Genomic DNA, 23,790 nt, shown 5'->3' on the forward strand with positions numbered 1-23,790 from the left:
CATCACCCCAGCCCTGCCTTTGCTGTAAACATGAACTGGAAATTCCACTGGTGGGTCAGTGGTAAGGACTCCGCACTCTCGCTGCCAAGGGCTTGGGATTCAGTCCCTGGTTGGGGAGCTAAGACTGCAGAAGCCATGTGGTAAAGCCAAAAATAAAAAATAAAGTACAATTTTTTAATGGGCTGGATCAGTAGGTTTCTATCAGACTTTCAGGTTAGGGGGTCTCCAACCTATGGTCTTGGAGTTAAATCCAGCTGCTGCCTGTTTGTAAATAAAGTTTTATTGAAACACAGTCATGCTCGTTTGTTTTCATGTGGCCTTTGACTGCTTTTGATCTACAAACAAGAGCTGGGCAGGTGTGACAGAGACTTTGTGGGGCCCACTCTCCTCTTTCACTTTCATCAAGAGGCTCTTTAGTTCTTCTTCACTTTCTGCCATAAGGATTGTGTCATCTGCATATCTGAGGTTATTGATATTTCTCCCGGCCATCTTGATTCCAGCTTGTGCTTCATCCAGCCCAGCATTTCACATGATGTATTTTGCATATAAGTTAAATAAGCAGGGTGACAATATACAGCCTTGATGTACTCCTTTCCCAATTTGGAACCAGTCTGTTGTTCCATGTCCAATTCTAACAGTTGCTTCCCGATTTGGAACCAGTCTATTGTTCCATGTTCAGTTCTAACTGTTGCTTCTTGACCTACATACAGATTTCTCCGGAGGCAGGCCAGGTGGTCTGGTATTCCCATCTCCTTAAGAATTTTCCAGTTTGTTGTGATCCACAATGTGGACACACCCAGAACATGCCTCACGTTTTGTTGTTTCCACGCCTTAGTCTGAAAGGGTGAGCTCTAGAATCAGAAGACCTCTGTTTGAATCCCAGCTTTGCCCCCTTTCTAGCTGTGTGAGCCAATTATGTCATAGCTCTGCGCCTCTGTATCCTCATCCGTAAAAGGGGACGACAACTCTACCAATGTCACAGGGCTGTAGTCAGGAAATAATTGTAAATATTTTCAAAATAGTAAGTGCTTCCTGTCTTACAACAACTATTATCCCTGTTGGCAGTTACCTTTGAGTAGAATGTTCTTCTGTCTTTCTCTGCATTCTAAAATCGAATACAGTCTCAGTCTAATTTTTGAGACCCAGGCCAAATGCCATCCCTTTCATGAATTTTCCTCCGCATTCTAATCTAAGGAGTTCTCTCTTGCTTTCCTCTGAAATCCTCACTGAACGCTGAGGTCCCACAGCTCTGGTCAGCAAGGTCTTTCTCAGTTTTCTTCATCTCTACCCCAACTAGAATAAAAGCATCTTTACTAATACTTACAGTAATCCTTCTTAACAAGGATTTGTTTAAGTAAAAGAAATAAGCCTAAATCTCCTAACAAAGAAAATCTCTGGTCCAAATAGCATCACTGGTGATGTCTACCAAACACTTAAAGAAGAATTAACACACCAAACTCTTCTAAAAGACAAGAGGAAGAACTACTTCCTAACTCATTCTATGAAGGCAGCATTACCCTGATCTCTGAACATATTTTCACTTAAAAACTTGTACATGAATAATGTTTATAGCAGCATTATTCTTAATACCCACAGGTTATGAAACAAACCAAGTGCCCATCAGGTGATGAATGGATATACAATATGAGATATAGCCATACAGTGGAATATTATTCAGCCATCAAAAAGAATGAAGTACTGATCCATGTTACAGCATGGAAGAACCTTGAAAACTTTGTTAAATGAAAGGAGTCAGACACAAAAGGCAACATATAGAATGATTCCCTTTACACATGAAACACCCAGAATAGATAAGTCTGTAGAGACAGAATGCAAATTAGTGATTGCCGGGGGCTGGGGGAGGGGGAAAGAGAGTGGGTTGCCACTGAATATTGTAATACCTTTGTATGTGTGTGTGTTTTATTTTTTATCATTTTCTTTTAAATTTAATTTGTTATGGTCATGTATATTGCAACCAAAGAAAGACAATGCCAAAGAATGCTCAAACTACCGCACAATTGCACTCATCTCACACGCTAGCAAAGTAATGCTCAAAATTCTCCAAGCCAGGCTTCAGCAATATGTGAACCATGAACTTCCAGATGTTCAAGCTGGTTTTAGAAAAGGCAGAGGAACCAGAGATCAAATTGCCAACATCCGCTGGATCATGGAAAAAGCAAGAGAGTTCCAGAAAAACATCTATTTCTGCTTTATTGACTATGCCAAAGCCTTTGACTGTGTGGATCACAATAAAGTGTGGAAAATTCTGAAAGAGATGGGAATACCAGACCACCTGATCTGCCTCTTGAGAAACCTGTATGCAGGTCAGGAAGCAACAGTTAGAACTGGACATGGAACAACAGACTGGTTCCAAATAGGAAAAGGAATAAATCAAGGCTGTATATTGTCACCCTGCTTATTTAACTTATATGCAGAGTACATCATGAGAAACCCTGGGCTGGAAGAAGCACAGGCTGGAATCAAGATGGCCGGGAGAAATATCAATAACCTCAGATATGCAGATGACACCACCCTTATGGCAGAAAGTGAAGAGGAACTAAAGAGCCTCTTGATAAGAGAGTGAAAAAGTTGGTTTAAAGCTTAACATTCAGAAAACTAAGATCATGGCATCCGGTCCCATCACTTCATGGCAAATAGATGGGGAAACAGTGGAAACAGTGAGAGACTTTATTTTTCTGGGCTCCAAAATCACTGCAGATGGTGATTGCAGCCATGAAAATTAAAAAACGCTTACTCCTTGGAAGGAAAGTTATGACCAACCCAGACAACATATTAAAAAGCAGAGACATTACTTTGTTAACAAAGGTCTGTCTACTCAAGGCTATGGTTTTCCCAGTGGTCATATATGGATGTGAGAGTTGGACTATAAAGAAAGCTGAGCACCGAGGAATTGATGCTTTTGAACTGTGGTGTTGGAGAAGACTCTTGAGAGTCCGCTGGACTGCAAGGAGATCCAACCAGCCCATCCTAAAGGAGATCAGTCCTGGGTGTGCATTGGAAGGACTGATGTTGAAGCTGAAACTCCAATACTTTGGCCACCTGATGCGAAGAGCTGACTCATTTGAAAAGACCCTAATGCTGGGAAAGATTGACGGCAGGGGGAGAAGGGGGCGACAGAGGATGAGATGGTTGGATGGCATCACCAACTCAATGGACATGAGTTTGGGTAAACTCTGGGAGTTGGTGGTGGACAGGGAGGCCTGGCGAGCTACAGTTAATTGGGTTGCAAAGAGTCAGACACGACTGAGGGACTGAACTAAATCTAAATATTGCAACTGTGTGAAACTACTACACGATGTTGTTTAGTTTCTGAGTTGTGTCCAGCTCTTTTGCAACCCAACGCCCTGTAGCTTGCAGAATCTTAGCTCCCTGACCGCTGACTGAGCCCACTTCCCCTGCAGTGGAAGCATGGAGTCCTAGCCACTGGCCCACCAGGGAATCCCTGTAACACCTTTTGGAGTGATGAAAACCTTCTGGAACTAGATAGAGGTGATGGGCACACAAACTGTGAATGTCCTAAATGCCACTAAATTTCACATTTTAAAATGATTAATGCAATTAATATTGCGTTATGTGAGTTTTACCTCAACAGCAACAACAAAAAGCAATAAGCCTCCTCTTGAATGAGGAACTCTTATTTTGCTTTCAGCAAGCCTGTAAAGATGAGGCAATCTTTATTGTCCAAAGAGGAAGTTATTAGTTAGCTTTTACTCATAACAAGTCACCCTAAAATTTAGTAGATTAAAGCAAGTGTTAACAAGATACTGCACACCTATTAGAATGGTGAAAATCCGGAACAGTAACGGTATCAAATGCTGACAAGGATGTGGAACAGCTGAAATTCCCATCCATAGCTGATGGGAATGCAAAATGGGACAGCCACTTTGGAAGAAAATGTATAGATTTCTTACAGAATTAAATATATTCTTACCATGCAATCCAGTAGTTATGCTTCTTCGTATTTTCCCAAAGGAGCTGAAAACTTATGTCCACCCAAAAACCAGCACACAGATGTTTATAGTAATTTTATTCATAATTTCCAAACTTGGAAGCAACCAAGATGTCCTTCAGTAGGTGACTGGGTAAATAAACTGTGTTACCTCCAGACAATGGAACATTCAGTGCTAAAGCAAATGAGCTATCAAGCCATGAAAAGACACGGAGGAATTTTAAAAGCATATTACATATCTTAAAAGTGCAGTCTCAATAGGCCAGTATTTTCAAGTCTTTGTTTGTGTGACACATTCTATTATCTCATTTACCAAGAAGCCAATCTGAAAATGCCCCATACTGCATGATTCCAAGTATATGACATTCTGGAAAAGGCAAAACTGTCTCTGGAGAGACAGTCAAAATTTCTGTGGTTGCAGGTTGGGGGTGAGTGGACAGGTGCTAGGGAAGATGAGTAAGCAGAGCACAGAGGATTTTTAGGGCAGTGGAAATACTCTGTGTGGTACCATAATGATAGATACATATAATTATACATTTGCCCAAACCTATAGAATATACAGCACCAAGAGTGAACTGTAATGTAAACTATGGTCTTTGGAGACTCACAGAGAATGAACTTATGGTTGCCAGTAGGGAAGGATGGGGGCAAGGGATAGTTAGGGAGTTTGGGATGGACATGTAATCACTGCTATATTTCAAATGGATAACCAAGAAGGACCTCCTATATGGTACATGGAACTCTGCTCAGTGTTATGTGGCAGCCTAGATGGAAGGGGAATTTGGGGGGGAATGGACACATGTATATGTATGGCTGAGTCCCTTCACTGTTCACCTGAAACCATCATAATATTGTTAATTGGCTATACTCCAAAAAAACAACTATGGCCTTTGGGTGATTATGCTGCGTCCATGTAGGTTCACCGCTTGTGACAAATGTACCACTCTGATGAGGGCTATTGAAAATGGGGAGACTGTCTCTGGGGGTAGAGTATATGCAGGAAACATCTATACTTCCCTTCAGTTTTGCTATGAATCTAAAACTGCTCTTTTAAAAGTATTAATGAAAACATTAAAAAAATTTTTAAGTGCAAGGATTTATTATTTCTCACAAATCTATGGGTTGGATAAATGGTTCTGCTGGTCTGAGGCAATTCAGCTGGGGTTCAATGGTTGAGGATGATCTCTCACCAGGGACAGCTCTCCACATGGTCACTCAACCTTTGAGAGGTTGTTGTGGGCTGGTACACATAAAGGCATAAAAGTTCCTAGCACAAAACTAACACAAGTCTCAACAGGCCAGCAGTTTTCAAGTCTCTGTTTGCATGATACATTCTATTATCTCATTTACCAAAGTCTCATAGCCAAGACTAGAGTCAGTATGGGACGTGACTTCCCACATGCATACATACTTGGTGGGGGGGATTCTTGAAGCCCTTTTTTTACCGAAGCTACCAAAGGGAGGAAGAAGTTAAATATCTGAACCAAGATCTAATGTCTAATAGCCAAGCTAGAGTTAGGAGAAGTGCTTGGTACAAAAGGGAAGCCTCTCTATTTGACTTGATATCACCAAAGCATATAGGGAATGGTCAGACAGTATCTGAGGAACCCCGTCCATGTGTGACCACAGAATGGTTTCAATTCTACACTATAGAACAGACTTCAGCTATGGAATCTTGAATGGAATATTATTGTTTGGGGTTGCTGTATTTTTCTAAGGAGGGTGTGGGCCCTGTCTTGTAGACAGCAAGGAAAACAAGAAGACCAGTTGGTTGGATCTGCTTTTCCTCTTACAACTTGAAAAGAAAGATTTTCCTGTGTGCGATAGTGACATAGATTAAGATCATGCATGTGGAAGAAAAATGCACACATAGATTATTTCCAAACACAGATATTTACAGTAAGGACACAGAGGATGTGGCCACCTGCCTCTGTGGGTCCTGCGTCTCTAACATTTACACAACCCACAGCAAGAATCCATAAGGAGTCAGGTGTGCCAATATTCAAAACATAAGTGAGTGAACAAATTTAAAAGTACACTGAATTACTTAATATTGCAACCATATGAAACCATTGCATATTGTCGTTGTTTAGTTGCTAAGTCGTATCTGACTCTTTTCAACCCCATTGACTGAAGCCCGCCAGACTCCTCTGTCCATGGGATTTCCCAGGCAAGAATACTGGAGTGGGTTGTCATTCCTTCTCCGAGGGGATCTTCCCCACCCAGGGATCAAACCCACATCTCCCGCATTGGCAGTCAAATTTTTTACCCCTGAGCCACATAAGGAAGCCTGAAACTATTGCATATACAGCCCTAATTCAGGAGTCTATCGCCATAGACTGGAGCACAAAAAAAGCAGCAAGAAACTGTACATGGAGCATTTCAGGGGAACAACTCTTTATTTTACAAGAATGTATCGTTTTCACACCATATGAGAGGAAAGATTTTGACAAGTTAGCTGGCTTGTCTTTTCTCTCATCTAAAGTCTTCTGCAGCTCAAATCTTTCCTGCAGTCCAAAGGGGTATCTTCTTCCTGTGTTGGCAGTGGTAACCCATCAGCCTCCACAGCTTTTGGACTCGGGTGTGCTTCCTTCCAAAGACATAGAGCTAGAGCGGGAGAGGTGAAAAAGCATTTTCCCTGGAGGCATGAACTGTGTCACTAGAACGGATGTTTAGTGTTGCAGATCATGCCAAGCCAGCCCTGAGGACCACATACCAAGAGACAGAGGTGTTTTCTGTGTCCTCTGATGAATTTATTTAGTGTGGGCTTACTGTATAAAAGCTTCCCTGGTGGCTCAGATGATAAAGCATCTGCCTGCAGTGCGGGAGACCTGGGTTTGATCCCTGGGTTGGGAAGATCCCCTGGAGAAGGAAATGGCAACCCATTCCAGTACTCTTGCCTGGAAAATTCCATGGACTGAGGAGCCTGGTGGGCTACAGTCCATGGGGTCGCAAAGAGTCAGACACGACTGAGCGACTTCACTTTACTGTATAAAAGGGGCTTCCCAGGTGGCCCTAGTGCTAAAGAACCCACCTGCCAGTGCAGAAGACTTAAGAAATGCAGAGTTTGATCCCTGGGTCGGGAAGATCCCCTAGAGGAGGGTATGGCAACCACTCCAGTATTCATGCCTGGAGAATCCCATGGACAGAGGAGCCTGGTGGGCTACAGTGCATAGGATCACAGAGTTGTACACGACTGAAGCGACTGAGCACCGCACAGCACGCTGCGATATGAAGAGTGCTGCAAAGTAAGGGATCCAAGCAGGGTTCCCCACTGTCTGCATCTTAAAGTCCTGGCTCTTTGAAAGTTGGGATGCGCTAGGCAGGTAATAACCACTGTCCCAATATGTCAACATACTGCATGCTTTGTGTCAGATTGCCTCGAAGGACATGACTTACACAGGCCCTGGATGGAACAGTTTACTCAAGAAGAGAAGAGACAGAGCAAGATCAGCTTCAACAGTGAGGGTCAGTCCCCCCACACACAGCCAGTGGGTGCCATCTTGCAGTTGACTTAGGGCAATGATCTGCATGCTCCCTCTTGGGCTGCAAGTGAAGGACCCTTTCCCTCCCCACCAGGAACAGATAGTAGTGGGGTTGGCCTGGTGCCCTATGTCATTACAAGCTTAAGCAAAACGAAGGAGCATACGCTGAGTCCAAAACAGAGTAAGATAATCTCACACAAGGCAATAAGCCCAGCACAGCTGTGCAGCACTTTATCTCTGGGGAAAGAAGTGTTCCAGCCCCAAGGCCTCTCTTCTGTGGCCCTGAAGGGGTTGAAAGACTGCATAGACTAGAATGCCTTTCCCGATGCAGTGTGCAGCTGGCCTGAGGGAGAACTAGATCACTACCTCGCCTTTGTGTGGGACTCAAGGTATTTAACTTGAATTCAAGGTACCTTCCTTACTTCCTTACTTCCGTACCTTCCTTACACAGCCATCAGAGGAGGCCAGACACCTGGGATGATTTCATTTGGAAACTAAAGGTACTCTGGTGTTGGAGAAGACTCTTAAGAATCCTTTGGACAGCAAGGAGACCAAACCAGTCAATCCTAAAGGAAATCAACCTCGAATACTCATCGGAAGGACTGATGCTGAAACTGAAGCTCCCACACATTGGCCACCTGATATGAAGAGCCAACTCATTGGTAAAGACCCTGATGCTGGGAAAGGCTGAGGGCAGGAGGAGAAGAGGGGCAACAGAGGATGAGATGGTTGGAGAGCATCATCGACTCAATGGACATGAGTTTGAGCAAACTCCAGGAGATAGTGAAGGACAGGGAAGCCTGGCATGCTGCAGTCCATGGGGTCACAAAGAATCGGACATGACTTAGCAAATAAACAGCACCAAGAAAGGAACAGCAAGCAGTGCAGGGAAAAACCACTTCAGGCCTTTCTCCTGAAAAGGGACCAGTGCATCTGTGCATGGAACACCATCCTGAGATTTCAAGACCTGCCCAGGATACAGACACATAACACACGGAGTGACAAAGAAAGGAGTGATGGGGAGTTGAGAGCAATGGCAGACAATTGTCACAGGCCAAGTGCAGATCTGAGAAAGCAGGTGGGCCATCTTAGCTCAAATATGCTGACACTGTAACAGTACAGGGCAGCTCAGCTTATGCTAGACAAACAGGTTATGCAAGCCTAGGTCCCGGGATGTGGCAAGACCAGTGTTTACAGGCAGAAATGACAGGGTCGTTGGTATTTCTGCAAGGGAAGAAGCTGCTGGGTGTGCTAGGCAGTATTGTGAAATAGTTGTAGTAAGCGCTTCATGTAGTAAACATCTCGTCTCAAAGGAAGTACCCATAACGCAGTTTCGGAGTGTAGTAACTGCTCAGAAAGCACCAGCTGTTGTTATCATCAGCCCTGGAAGACCCCTGAGGTTGGAGCAGCTTACAAGGAGCACAGCCTGCTCCCTCAACCATGCCAAGCTGAGTAACAAATAGAGCTGATGTGATTCTTCAATGTCAACAATGATGCTAGGTGGCATAGGAAAGAAAAAATCCATAAAAGACTCAGGAAGTACACCAAAGCCACTCGATTAAAAATAAATAAATTAAAAAAAAAAGAGAAACAGCACTATATTGTGAAATCGTACATGTGTCTTCATCGCTTCTTTTTGCTGAAGAGATGTGCATTCGATGCTGCATCAGACACTTCTTACACTACTTCCCACCCATCAGCCCCATCGCTTCCTCTGGCCACCACTACAACAACCAATCTTGTACAGGCCTTGCCCAGCTCCATGGAGGGGCAGTCTGGCAGCATCTCCCCTTTCATAGCCTTCATCTCATCATGCATGCCATTCCTCTCCTGAATCAGGGAGTCTCCGATGCTGAGATAGAGAACCTGCAGGAAACCACTTGGTACTCAGGACTGAGATGCTGCAGCCTGGAGGTACTGGACGAGGACTCGGGAGCCTCAGAGACTCAAAGACTTGGAAGTCCCTGGGGAGTATCCACAGCAAAAGAGAAAGTCAGCGAGTACATGGATGGAATGGCTTGTCCCGTGGAAGTCAGCCAGCCTCTTCCCTCAGCCACAACAGAGCTAGTGCAACAAGCCCTTGGCCGTGGTGGCAAGGACAGAGGTTAGGCATGGGCCCAACAGTGTGGGCTGTCTCTCGTCAAGACCCATTTAACTGTGGCTGCTGCTGGATGCATAACCTTCCGGCAGAGATAGACATTAAGTCTCACTATGGCGCCGGCCTCCAAGGAGAAAACGCAGCCGTACAGTGGCATGTTGATTATCTTGGACGTCTGCCAACCTTAGCAGGACCAACACTTATTCCCGATGTGGGGCTTTTCACTACCAGCAGTACCTTTGCCAGGCCAATGGTCCAAGGACTTAGAGAATGCCTGATCGCTCAGTATGGTATGTGCACAAGAGGGCCTCAGGTCAAAGGATCCATCTTACAAATGGTGTGAGTCAGTGGGCATATGGGATCCACTTGGTGTTACTGAAACAGCTAAGAGAATGGTGAGGGGTTAATAATTTAGCTGAAGCAAAAACAAACTTCAGGGCTGGGACTTCTCCAGAATGCAGTGTATGCATGGAAGCAAAAAATGTTAGATAATGCCATGTCCCTGGAGGCTAAAACACACAGGAATCAAGGGGTTGGCCTCCGTCTTCATATTTCCAGTCATCTATTTGTGATTCCCATCCCTGAAGCATTAGACTCTGCTGGATTTCCAGGGAGATGGGAGAGGTGGAGATGAACAAGTATGAGTGCACAGTGTGGGTTCTACTGAACCTGAAAGAACGTGTGTGTGTGAGTGTGTGTGCATGTGCACACGCACACGCGCTCAGTCACTCAGTCATGTCCAACTCTTTGCGACCCCACAGACTAATACAACCAGCCTGAAGCAAGCTTTGTGATGGATTAGACATAATAAGGAAGTGGCAACCCACTCCAGTGTTGTTGCATGGAGAATCCCAGGGACAGAGGAGACTGGTGGGCTTAAGTCTACAGAGTCGCACAGAGTCAGACATGACTGAAGCGACTTAGCATGCATGCATGCGTTGGAGAAGGAAATGGCAACCCACTCCAGTGTTGTTGCATGGAGAATCCCAGGGACAGAGGAGCCTGGTGGGCTTAAGTCTACGGGGTCGCACAGAGTCGGACACGACTGAATCGACTTAGCATGCATGCATGCATTGGAGAAGGAAATGGCAACCCACTCCAGTGTTCTTGCCTGGAGAATCCCAGGGACAGAGGAGCCTGGTGGCTTAAGTCTACGGGGTAGCACAGAGTCGGACACGACTAAAGTGACTTAGCAGCAGCAGCAGCAGCAGCAGCAGACATAATAAAGGCACAAACACCTTGGAGGGAAGCAAGGGGCAGACTGTATTATGTATTACGTCACACCTTTGCAACCTCACTCCTTACCTCAGCCACTGCTCAGTCACTGCTTTTCCTGCTTCATGGAGGTGTCTTACCTCGTAACTCTAGCTTACCTCGTAACTCCAGGCTTCTCTGATTCTGAGGTATGGAATATGTGAAAGAACATAACAGACACTCATGAGCAAACCAGAAGTGTGAATAAATTAATGCTTGTATATATGGAGTCTAGAAAAATGGTGCAGTTCCCTATGTGCAGGGAACGAACAGAGACAGATATAGAGAATCATGCAGACACGGGCAGGAAGGAGAAGGTGGCACAAACTGGGAGAGTGGCATTGACATATATACATTACCAGGCATAAAATAGACAGCTAGTGAGAAACTTCTACATAACACATGAAGCTCAGCTCGATGCTCTGTGATTGATGGCCTAGAGGGGTAGGATGCGGCGTGGAAGGGGGGATCCAAAGGGAGGGGATATATGTATATACCTATAGCTGATTACAGCAGAAACTAACAGAATTTTGTAAAGCAAATATACTCCAATAATAAAATAAAATTAATATTTGAAATCCATCCCTGGCCAATGAAGTCTTGCTCTCACAACAGTTTAACACATTGCTGCGTAACAATCCACTTGAAGCTTACTAGTATAAATTGGCAACAGCTGTATTCTACTCACAAATTCTACGGGTCAGAAATTCACACAGGGCACAGCCCGGATGGCTTGTCTCTGCTTCATGATGCCTGGGGCATGCCTGGGAAGACACGAAAAGCAAGAAATGACCCAAAGGGATGGGGAACCATCTAGAGCAGGGCTGTCTAGTAAAAATACAATGCAAGTTGCATGCTGTTGTTGTACTCTCTAAGTCGTGTCAACTCTTTGCAACCCCATGGACTGTAGCCCACCAGGATCCTCTGTCCTGGGGATTTCCCAGGCAAGAATACTGGAGTGGGTTGCATTTCCTTCTCCAGGGGATCTTCCCACCCAAAGATCAAAGCCACGTCTCCTGCATTGGCAAGTGGATTCTTCACTGCTGAACCACCTGGGAAGCTCATGTAGTATTTTACATACTGTCAAATACACAGGAGAAAAATCAAGACAAGAAATCTGGGCAGAGGGAGGTTATAATTTCAGATAGAGAGTCCCAGAAAGATTAACAAGAAAAACAACATTTGAATGACGAGTTGAAGGAGGTTAGGGAGAAAGTAAAATTTTCTCCCAGAAAAGTTATTGAAGGGAAGAGCAATGTAGGAAGCAGGAACAGAAATCTCTGAGCCAGCCTGCATAATCAAAGCAAAATGAGTGAGGGGAAGAGTAATAAGGACTTGATAACAGAGCATGAACAGGGACCAGATCAGATAGGGGCTTGTAGGCTAGGAGAAGGATTGGGCTTTACACTGGGTTGGGATGCAGGATTAAAAAGCCATCCGTGGGTTTTAAATAGGATTGACTTGGCTGATTTATATTTTAACAGGATCACCCAGGCTGCAATGTTGAGAATGAACTGGAAAGGGGCAAGGGCAGAGGAAGGAGACACATTAGGAGGTTTTTGCAAGAATCCTGGTAAGAGACAGGAATGGCTTGGACCAGGTGGAGAAAGAGGATGTGGTGAGGAACAATAAGGTTCTGGACACATTTTTGAAAGTAGACTCACCCCAGTATTTTTAATGGATCAGATGTGGAGGTGAAACAAACAGAGGAGTCAAGGGTTAAGATTCTATGTGAGGAGTCACATGACCAGGCTCACATGTTAGAGCACCTTGATAACAGGCTCTCTGTGCCCTTGAATGGGGTGAACTCCCAAGGAAAACATTCTGATGAGAGGATTCAGTGACCCTCCTAGAGGAAGGATCCTTCATAAACTGGCTTCTCCCTTTGCCTGTGTCCAGTGGGCAGTTGGAGAAGCCTCATGTCATCCTCGCCCCTTCTTCCTGTTGCCTTCTCAGCCTCCTTCCCTTTATTTAGAAATAGCGTGTTATCTATTATACAACCCAGGAAAGCGTTCTGATCTCTGCCCTGTGACTTCCCATTCCTCCTCTTTCTATAAATACAAGGGCAGAGCAGAGATCCAGGGAAGTCCGAGAGAGCCCCAGAGTCCTCAGGCTGGTCCACCGTCTGTACACCAGGAAGATGAAGACCTCCATAGCTGCCCTGCCCTTCCTCATCCTCGCTGCCCAGGCTGCACTTGGTGAGTTCAGTGAGCCTTCTTCCAGGTGGGCAGGTGGGTGGTAACTTGCAGACCAGGGAGGAGATGCAGAGGGACACCTTTGCCCAGCGTGGATATAGCTCCTGTTTAAAAGCAGCAGGAGTAGGTACAGACCTCTCCCTTTAGCCGCTGGTCCCCGGGGAAAGCAGCATACAGCTGACTGGTCCCACCTGGGGAAACAATTCTCTCCCTTTCATGACCAGAATTATCTGATACTTTCTCTTAGCTGACATAGGAACACTATGGACGAGATCAAGAGAACTGTAGAAAAATCGTAGATCTGTAGAAAGAAGTATAGACTTTCACAATGTTAGAACTATTATATGCCCTCTAGCATAAAACTCTCACTTCAGAGAAGAAATTGGACAAGCCAGACAAGTGACTCACTCAAGTGTACTTAATCATCTTATTTATTTATGTAACAAATAGATGTCTAGTATTTCCTATTTGAAAGCAGGCACTGTTCTAAGTGTCTTGTAGATATTAATATGTTGGATCCTCCTGACAATGCTGTAGAGTAGACTATCAGCAAACTATATGGATTTACTTATTATTATTATTAATTACCCTCTTACAAACAAGAGATGAGGCATAGGAACTCTAGATAACTTGCTCAAGATCACACACGCATACGTGGTGGCATTAGGTTACAAGCTAGTTAGGAAGCTGTAATGGGAAGACAACACCCATCCAAGACTTCGTTTTGCAAGCTCCATACATATCATATTAAGCATATTGAAGTGTAGGCACATGCCTCATTTAATATAATTCATATGTAACTACATAAGAATGAGCTAAATTTTAGTTATGCTTGCCTAATTATTCTAGTACAGGTCCACAATCCATTTATCCAAATCTTTGGGGCTAGATGCATTTTGGAATGCAGAATTTTTCAGATTTTAAAAAGGCAATGCAGTATGACCCAGAAATTCCATTTCTTCTTGATATAGCCAAAAGAACTGAAAGTAGATACATGAAAGAGATACCTACACAACCTTGCTAATAACAGCTTAATTTTTACTTGCCAAAAGGAGGAAGCAACCCAAGTGTCCACTGACAAACAAATGGATTGGAAAACAGGATGTGTGTGTGTATATATATATATATATAGAGAGAGAGAGAGAGAGAGAGTATTATTCAGCCTTAAAAAGTGAGGGAATTCTGACATGTTCCACAACATAGACGAACATTGAAGACATGATGATAGATGAGATAAGCCAGTCACAAAAGGACAGATAATATGATTCCACTCCTACGAAGTACTTAAAATAGTCAAATTCAGAGAGAAAGTAGAGTAGCAGTGGCCCAGGGTTTAGGGAAGGGGGAAATGGGGAGCTATTGTGTAATGGGCACAGAGTTTCAGCTTTCAAGATGAAAAAAGTTCCATGGATGGATTGTGGTAAGTTGCGCAATATGAGAAGGTACTTAATGCTATTGAACTTTTCGAGATGATTAAAATTGTAAAGTTTATGTTTTTTGCATTACGTATGTGCTAACTCTTGGTTATTAGCAACTACAGACTAAACCCAAATTGCTGCCTATAGCTCTTGGTACTTCGGTTGACAGCTCTTAAATGTACAAAATCACCTCCAGTTCATGTCAAACCACGAATACCCCTGTCTTCAGGTCTGCCTGCTAGAGCTTTTGCTTTTCCTGATTGTGATTTTTGTGACATTTGATCTCAGACAATTGCACTTTTTGATAACTTGAGGAAAACAAAAATTACCTGAAAAACTGCCTGACCTGCTGCATTGTAGACATGTAATCTTTGCAAAGATTGTAAATGACAATTGTGAATATTCAGACATGATTATTCTTTCCTATCCATGTTCTGATCACAGGGAGACAGTGAACAAATGATTATATTAGAGACTTTTTTATTTATAAGATCTGATGTAAAACCACTACTTTCAACTTTTTAGATCTGAATGTTGCCTGTTTAATATATTTCTTTTAAAGTTTAAAAGGGGTTAATATCAATTGGATAACATTTTGTCAAGCATTTTTTTTTCTGATTGTTAATTTTGATGCTAGCTGGAATTCAAGAAATAACAGTGACCTTATTCAAATGAAGAAATATTTTAGTATTTTTTTTAAATTGTAAACTTTGCATTATGTTCATGCTATCATATTCTAAAAGAATGTATTTTTAAAAAGGTAACACATACCTGGGCATTACTTAACATCCCTGGCAGAGTCTGAGACACACACATTAACCAAACACAGTCACATTTCTGCAGCAAACACATTCACACTAATGGAGTAAATAAAGCCTGTAAATAGCCTCACTTCACTTTGGGTGATGTTGTGTCACCAGATCAGTTATAGAGAAATGTTTACTGTTTCCAGAGCCCTGTGAATTCCAGAAATGTGTAGAGAGCATGGTGCATTGGATCGCATTATGGAACTATTCAACTGATCTACTCGTGTTGGGTGTGCAGTTAGCTTTTTGTATTCACAGTCAATAGAATGGTTCCCTATCTCGAACTTTTTCAAAAGTCCCCTGAAAAGTCTCAGGGCCTTGATAGAGAAAATGGGCTTGGAGGCACATCTGGGCCAATGGTTCAGTATCCTTGCCTCCCTAGCAGGAGATGGGGTTGAGGAATGAGACAGATGGAGGTGTTGAAACGACGTTGCTTCCCAGTAATTTTTCTCCCCTTCTCTACTGTTTCTCTCAAGTAAAAGACGTGATGTCAAACCTGAAGTTTGAACTCTCAAGTCCGGAAAAGAATCACCACTCATTGTCTCAAGGAGGTAAAGTTTTGTTATGGCATATATTTTAGAACAGCTAGCAGGTACAGATTGGCTCAAAGACTTCAATCCACCTGGTTTACAGGACCTGAGGGGGGTCCTGAGGGTGGTGAACATCTCCAAGGAAGTTCAGGAGGGGCTGTGTGTCCATAGATGGCCTCTTCCAGAGATGGACTTGATTCCACCTGGCTGTCCCAAGAGTTGGCTCACTACGGGGAGAGGGGAAGGGTGCTCTGGGATGCCTCCTGCAGGCCTCAGACTCTCCTTCTTCTGGGAGAAATTCTGCTCTGTCGTGGCCCTGCCTGGATGCCCTCAGACACACAGCTTAGCCCTGGGGAGAGCGAAATGTCTCTGGCAAGGAGAGGCCATAAGTGCTGGAAGAGAAGGCAAACATCCCTTTCCAGTCCTGAATCTTCAGGACTTCCCTGGTGGTCCAGTGGTTAAGAATCCGCCTGCCAATGCAGGACACACGGGTTCCATCCTTGCTCCGGGAAGATTCCCCATGCCTCCTTGCAAGGAAGAGTAGTCCCTGATCGCTGTAACTGGAGAAAGTCCGTGTGCAGCAACACAGACCTAGCACAGCCAAAGATAATTTTTTTTAAAGCCCTGCACCTTCTCACTCTTCCCAGTAGGTGGGAGGAAAGGGAGAAAGGATGCAGTTTTCATCAGTTTTGTTTGTTTAGTTGCTAAGTTGGGTCCAACTCTTTTGCAACCCCAAGGACTGTAGCCCTCCAGGCCCTTCTGCCCATGGGGTTTCCCAAGCAAGAATACAAGGGCGGCTTGCTGTTTCCTTCTGCAAGTTTTCCTCCCACTTAGTCCTTAAGTGATGCTTTCTCTTGTTGCAGGTTTTCACCGGCCCACGGACTGCTGCATGTCTTACACCCCACGAAACATCCGATGTGTATTCATGGAAAATTATATAGAGACGAGCAGTGGGTGCTCCCGGCCAGCTGTCATGTACGTATGCCAAGCTCACTGGCCATCGCTGGGGGCAGAGTGGAGAGGGGAAGGGGTGGCACCTGAGGAATGGATGTCCAGGAAAGTCCCACCCTCTGGATCCTGCCAGGTCAGCAGAAGCATGTGTCCTCAGTAGGATCCTTCAGGGCACCAGGTATGAGATGCTCCAGGTGAAAAGGGAAGCTAGGGAAGGAAGGTGAGAGCCGGAGGGAGGCTTCACAAGAAAACTCTGAGTCGCTGAGGGCGTCTCAGCCTGAGGGAGAGTCTCAGAGAGAAGCTGCTCTAAATTCCTGCAGCAGAGAAAGGGAAGAACTGGCTGGGCTGTCAGGGGCCCAAGGCGCAGGGAGGATAGGGTGCCCACCCATATTTGCTGAACCTTCTGCTGTTTGTAATCTTTCCCCCCACCTTCTTCCCAGCTTCATCACCAAGAAGGGGCAGCGTGTCTGTGCTGATCCTAACAATGAGGGAGTTCAGAAATGCAAGTCGGAGCTGAGGCTGGGGTCAGCCGTCGAGGACCTGAGATCGCTATTGGTTGAGCGGAAGCGCCTGGACCGGGCCCCCTCTTCTCCGTCTCTCTTGCCTCACCGTCCTCATTGGAGGGCCGTGGCCTGAATTACTTTTTAAAAAGCAACAGTTACTGTTCTGTTCTAATTACAAGCACAACACATTCATCAAGAGTATCCAATTTGACTTCACTCAAACTTTTAGAGGGAAAAGATTGTGTAGAAATTCCTGAACTTTGGATTCGTGGGGTTTTTTTTTGGGGGGGGGGTCTGAACAAGATATCACAGTGTAAACTTTTTTAAGCTAAAAACATGGCATTCAAATACAGACTTAGAGTGTGTATTTAACCCATTAATCACTAAACCGATTCAAAGATCATCTGAGGAACAGAAGTTGGTATAGTTATTGGAGATGGCATTCTGAAATGTTTTGTTAGAGAAAAACAAATTAAAATCCTAGAGGGCAATAAATCTGTAACTTTGGGGACTATCTTTTGTACTAGACAGCAAGCCTTTGGATCTGTGCTTAACAATAAAATTACAAATCAGTCTCAGTCAACAAGCAATTTCATAAATTCTGGGTGTTGGTCAACGTATATAGACAGTCAATCAAATGTACATTTCCCATACAGATTAAGGAATCCTGGGTGAGTCCTTCAGAAAGTGCTCCAATATGACATTGAAAGGCCTATACTCATCCTTCTGCCTTAATGCTACTCTTTGGATTTTTTTTTTTCTTACCAGATATAAGTTCCTAAAAGATATCTTCTCTGAAGTTAAAGGACATTAGGAAAACACTTAAAACTAAAGTTAATATCAATTTTAGATTCATATCTATTAAAGCATATACATTTCTATTTATAATTAGTAAATCTTAATCAACTCTCGCATAAAATTCAGAAATAGAGGACTGAATTCTAAACAACAACATTTTTTTTTAATTCAAAAAAAGTTTAAGATTTTTTTCCAGGCTAAGTTGGCAGAGTAGAAAGGCCCTGAACTCACCTCCTCTCATGAACACACCAAAATCACAACTTGGCTAGAAAGTTTTTTCGAGTTTTCCATAAGATGGTATGGAAAAACCAAAATGAATTATTTTGGCCAACCCAATACTTGTAGAACAACTATCAATGGAAAAAAAGAAACACAAACAGAACCTACCAACAAGAAAATATATTTTACAACTAAAGATGTTTAAAGAGGAATCACAATAATACGGTGCTGGGGGTGGAGCAGACTCATGATAGGCCAAGTCCCATATTCCCTGGTGGGTTTCCCAGATGGCGCTAGTGGGAAGGAATCCACCTGCCCATGCAGGAGAAGCAAGAGACTCAGATTCAATCCCTGGGTCGGGAAGATCCTCTGGAGGAGGAAATGGAAAACCACTCCAATACTCTTGCCTGAAGAATTCCACGGACAGAGGAGTCTGGCAGGCTACAGTCCATGGAGCCGCAAAGAGTTGGACACGACTGAGCACACACCCACATTCACCCTCATGGGTGGCCCACAGACTGGAGAATGCTTACATTGCAGAGGTTCTCCCACAAGAGTGAGACGTCTGAGCTTCACTTCAGGCTCCTCAACCCAGGGGCCCTGCCCTGGGAAGATAAGCCCCCAGAGTATTTGACTTTGAAGGCCAGCAGGGCTTATACTGGGAAAGATTGAGGGCAGGAGGAGAAGGGGGTGACAGAGATGGTTGAGATGGTTGGATGGCATCACTGACTCAATGGACATGAGTTTGAGCAAACTCCAGTAGATAGGGAAGCCCAAGGAAGCCTGGCGTGCCGCAGTCCACAGGCTCGCAAAGAAACACAGCTGAGCGACTAAACAACAGCAGCAACAGGGCTTAATTTTGGCAGTCCCAGAGAACTGGAGGAATAGAAACTTCACTCTTAAAGAGAACACACACAAAGTCTTGCAGCCTGTAGGACTCACAGCAAAAGCAGTATTTGATAGGAGCCTGGGATCACACCTACCTGCTGATCTTTGAGGGTCTCCCCGAGAGGCAGGAGTCAGCTACAGCTCACCCTGGGGACAGACACTGGCAGCAGCTGTCCTTGGGAACTCACTGCCACAAAGACACCTTGCTGGTGGGCACCACTGTGGAATCCTTCCTCTAGCCTATTGCCCCCGGATCCAGCCCTGCCTGGTCCAGCAGCTTGTAGGAACCAGTGCTGGCCTGCCTCAGGCCAAGCAACTACCTGGGTAGGAGCACAGCCTCACCATCAGTAGACAGGCTGCCTTGAGACCCCACTGAGCACACAGTTGCCTCTGGACATGACCCAATCCACCCAAAGACCCAGAATCCAGCTCCACCCACCAGTGGGCAACCCCACGGCTTACAGAACCAACCTGTCCACCAAGAAGCCAGATCCTACTTTGGGACCACCTGGGCCTCTGTCCTGAGCACTAGTAGGCTGACACAAGCTTTGGGACAACTGGAACTTGTACCCAACTGTGTCAGAAACCACTCCACCTCACCAACACTAACGATCTGACACCAACTCTGGGACCCCTGAGCCCTGCAACCAGACTCTAGGACTCAGCTCTCCCTGCCAGTATTCTGGCACTAACCCCAGGAACTGGCTTTACCACCAGTAGGTGGGCCACAGCCCCAGAGTCTTCTAGTCTTGAGTCCACACACCAGGGAGCCAGCACAAGCCCCAGGGCCCCTGGAGTTCCGCAGTCAGCTGCTTTGTGACCAGGCCCCACTAACAGCAGCCAACAGCCTCTATACAAGGAAGTGCCTGGTAAGTAAACAGACCAGGGTCAACCAAGCCTATCAAACCGCCCACATAGCCCGCCACAACAAAAGGAACCACACAGCCCTCATGGGGGGAGTCCCCAGAGCATGCAGCTTGGACGACAAGAGGGGTGTGCACTGCTGGAATGCACAGGACATCTCCTGTACAAAGCCATTTCTCCAACGTTAAGAAATACAACTCACATACCAGATGCATAAAAATATAAACAGCAACTTAGGCAAAATGAGATGCCAGAGGAACATGCCCCAGACGAAGGAACAAGATTAAACCTCAGAAGAACTAGCTGAAGTGGAGAAAAAAAGAAAAAAGAACCAAGTGAACTGAAGATGGGCAATCTACCTGAGAAAAAAGTTCAGGGTAGCAATCATGCATGCATGTGTGCTAAGTTGCTTCAGTGGCGTCTGACTCTTTGTTACCCTATGGACCGCAGACCACCAGGCTCCTCTGTCCATCGGATTTTCCAGGCAAGAATGCTGGAGTGGGTTGCCATGCCCTCCTCCATGGGATCTTCCCCACCCAGGGATCAAACCCGAGTCCCCTGCATTGGCTGGTAGGTTCTTTTTAGCGCTAGCACCACCTGGAAGCCCAGTGATCATAACAGTGATTAAAGAACTTGGGAGAAGAATGGATGCACAGAGCGAGAAGTGAGAAGTCTTTAACAAAGAGTTAGAAAGTAAAAAAGAAAACCCCCAAAGAGATGACAGATGTAACCAATAAAGTAAAAAATACACTAGAAGGAATCAACAGTAGACTAAATGACACAGAGGAATGGCTCAGCCAGTTGGAAGGAGGTAATAGAAATACTGCTGCTGCTGCTAAGTCGCTTCAGTCGTGTCCGACTCTGTGCGACCCCACAGACGGCAGCCCACCAGGCTCCCCCATCCCTGGGATTCTCCAGGCAAGAACACTGGAGTGGGCTGCCAAATAGAAATAACTGATGCCCAACTCTCTCTCTGGCCCATGGTCCCCTCTGGACTCCCACAGCAGATACCCTTCTTTATTTAGAGAACTGTACTTGCAGCTTCGTCCTGAGTCAAACCCCTGACTGTCCAAAAGTGGAGACTGGCAAGGTCCTTACTTGTTTTTTGGGCCCAAGATTCTTCTCCCAACACCTCCCAACTGATCTTTGGCTTCCCCGGGGTCCTGTTGGAAACACGTTTTCTCGATGACCTTCTCCATCACCTATGTAAGGATATACGTTTTTCAGCCACTTTGTGTGTTGCCATCAAATTGACAAAGGTCCTTTATATAGAACAGAAATTTCTCACCTTATGGTTAGCTTTCTGTCATCTTTTCTGATCCTTTACTGTTACTATGAGTTTGTTTGTTTGTTTTTTTAATAGTGAAAACTTTTATATTTGGAATTAGCCAGCTGGACTTGGTTTAGATGATCCCAATTTTGTTGGCAACAGCCAAAACATCCTAGTCAGGAGCCAGCTTTCTTCTGTCCATCAGGCCTGATCAGGGTGTTGACCTCAGCCCCCTCAATGTCATCGAGCTTCTTCCCAGCCTGATTAATCTGATGCTTGTTGCCTTGACAGCCACAGTGAATACCAGTGTGTTTTGGTCTTTTCTTTTCTTCTTGGCTGACTCGGATCGAGGGAGAATTTGATGACGTCATAGTGGTCGAATTCATTTCTCCTAGGGGCAGTCTCCCAAGGGTATTCGGGCTGCCTCCTGAGCTGCAGTGTTTCGGGCCGCCTTTTTTTGTGAACCTTAGCCACAGTTTTTGGGTTGTGGATGCCTTTCAAGACTGCTGCCTTGGCCTTCAGAGCCTTTGCTCTGGCTTAGGCTTTGGAAGGGGCAGGGGCTTCCTTCTTCGCCTTTGGCACCATCTTTGTGAAAAGCGGAATTTATTTTTAGTGTGGTTTTTATCTTCCCACTTATTCTGTCATTTCTATGGAGTTGGGGGAAGCAAAAGAGGCAACACAGATGCTAAGGGTTCTGGCCTATATTTTGAGCCCTGTATGATCTTTCCTATTGCTCTCATTACTTGGGGTGTCCACAGAAGCTTTTGACTTCCCTGTTGAGCATTTTTTGGGTTTTTTGTTTGTTTGTTTATTTTCTGTTTTGTTTTGTTGTTTTAGCAGAGAAAGATTTATTGCAAGCCCAGACAAAGAGACAAGCTGATTCATGCCCTAAAAAGTTTCGAGCTCCCCAGAGGTTTTCAGCAAAGCATTTTAAAAAATCAGGTGGGAGTGGGGAGGGTTGCAGGGTATGTGATTGTGCACAATTGTGCACAACTGTGCACAATTCTCTGATTGGCTGATGATGAGAGCACAAGGTGGTGTCACAAGGGTTAACTTTACCAGACTTAGGCTTCAAAAGTCCTTAGGCTTTTGAGCTATGGTGTTGGAGAAGGCTCTTGAGAGTCTCTTGGACTGCGAGGAGATCCAACCAGTCCATCCTAAAGGAAATCAGTCCTGAATATTTATTGGAAGGACTGATGCTGTAGCTGAAACTCCAATACTTTGGCCACCTGATGCGAAGAGCTGACTCACTGGAAAAGACCCTGATGCTAGAAAAGATTGAAGGCAGGAGGAGAAGGGGACGACAGAGGATGAGATGGTTGGATGGCATCACTGACTCGATGGATATGAGTTTGAGTAGGCTCTGGGAGTTGGTGATGGACAGGGAAGCCTGGCGTGCTGCAGTCCATGGGGTCGCAAAGAGGAGGACACCACTGAGCAACTGAATTGAGGCTCCAGGAGGCCTGGGGCTATGAGCTCCTGGTCATCCAGTAGGTAACATCTTCCATCTGATGAGGAGTTTCCACATCTGTAAAACAACTCAAGAAATGTATATCTAGGTATGTGATTATTATGTATTATCTAGGTAAATGTATTAATGTATATAAATGTATTATCTAGGTACTTCAGAGAAGAGCTAAAGCAGAGGATATGGGGGACAAGACCCCAGAGGATCCTGCTTCCCCCCTTTTCTTTGATACTCTTGAGATTTTGTTTCAGAGTCTTGAAGATCTCAAAGAACTATTGGAGAAAAGCAATGCTAGCCCTAAGGGCAATGTGTGTGGTTTTGACTTGCCAACTGAGTAGAGTGAAACGGTGAGCGCAAACCACTTGGGCTGTGCCAGGTGCCTCACAACAATGGCAGCTGAAAAGAAACGAGGGGTGACATGAGACTTTCCTTCCTGACCAAGCACCTGGTCAATCACAGCTGTTCTCTGAGCTCTTTGAGGATACGATGCAATGTTATGTAAAGTCAGTTACATGATACTCTCTTTTCACAGTTCCTCAAAAACAACATGTTCTCTATTGTCTCCTGCTCTCTGTGGTGACTCCGCCAGAAATGACCCCTGCTCTCAACCCTCCCAGCAAAACTCAATTCATTTAGATGCAACCATAAAATCTTCCCTCACTGTCCCAGTCAGAACACCCCTCTCCCTTTCCCTAGAATTCTGAAACAGATATTTATCATCACTCAAGCTGACAATGATTGAGTGACTGTGCTGTGCTGTGCTTAGTCACTCAGTCGTGTCTGACTCTTTGCGACCCCATGGACTGGAGTCCACCAGGCTCCTCTGTCCCTGGGATTCTGCAGGCAAGAATCCTGGAGTGGGTTGCCATTTTCTTCTCCGAGGGATCTCCTGGACCCAAGGATCGAACCCGAACTCTTGCATTGTCAGGCAGATTCTTTATTGGTGAGCCACCAGGGAAGCCCTGGAAAAAGTTTAAATGTGGCTCAGTAAGTCTGCCAACCAATTTTTGAATTTTTAAAAGTAAAAATCTTGGGACTACCCTAGTGGTCCCGTGGTTAAGATTCCATGCTCC

The 23,790-nt window shown here is 44.9% G+C and overlaps 1 protein-coding gene across 1 annotated transcript; it reads left to right on the forward strand.

Moving 5' to 3' along the window:
- Window positions 1-12,613: 12,613 nt before the first annotated feature.
- On the forward strand, window positions 12,614-17,793 carry LOC113877830 (C-C motif chemokine 15-like). Its single transcript, XM_027518373.1, has 4 exons — window positions 12,614-13,005; window positions 15,703-15,777; window positions 16,620-16,731; window positions 17,148-17,793. Exons 1-4 carry the CDS (start codon window positions 12,948-12,950, stop codon window positions 17,341-17,343), a joined length of 441 nt encoding a protein of 146 aa, XP_027374174.1. The 5' UTR covers window positions 12,614-12,947; the 3' UTR covers window positions 17,344-17,793.
- Window positions 17,794-23,790: the final 5,997 nt, after the last annotated feature.

This window comes from Bos indicus x Bos taurus, chromosome 19, assembly GCF_003369695.1.
Source record: "Bos indicus x Bos taurus breed Angus x Brahman F1 hybrid chromosome 19, Bos_hybrid_MaternalHap_v2.0, whole genome shotgun sequence".
NCBI classification, from domain to species: Eukaryota; Metazoa; Chordata; class Mammalia; order Artiodactyla; family Bovidae; genus Bos; species Bos indicus x Bos taurus.

Coding starts and splice junctions, on each gene's coding strand:
- LOC113877830 (XM_027518373.1), top strand. CDS start 12,948: ATGAAGACCTCCATAGCTGCCCTGCCCTTCCTCATCCTCGCTGCCCAG. Junction 13,006..15,702: donor CGCTGCCCAGGCTGCACTTG/GTGAGTTCAGTG, acceptor GTTTCTCTCAAG/TAAAAGACGTGATGTCAAAC. Junction 15,778..16,619: donor CCACTCATTGTCTCAAGGAG/GTAAAGTTTTGT, acceptor CTCTTGTTGCAG/GTTTTCACCGGCCCACGGAC.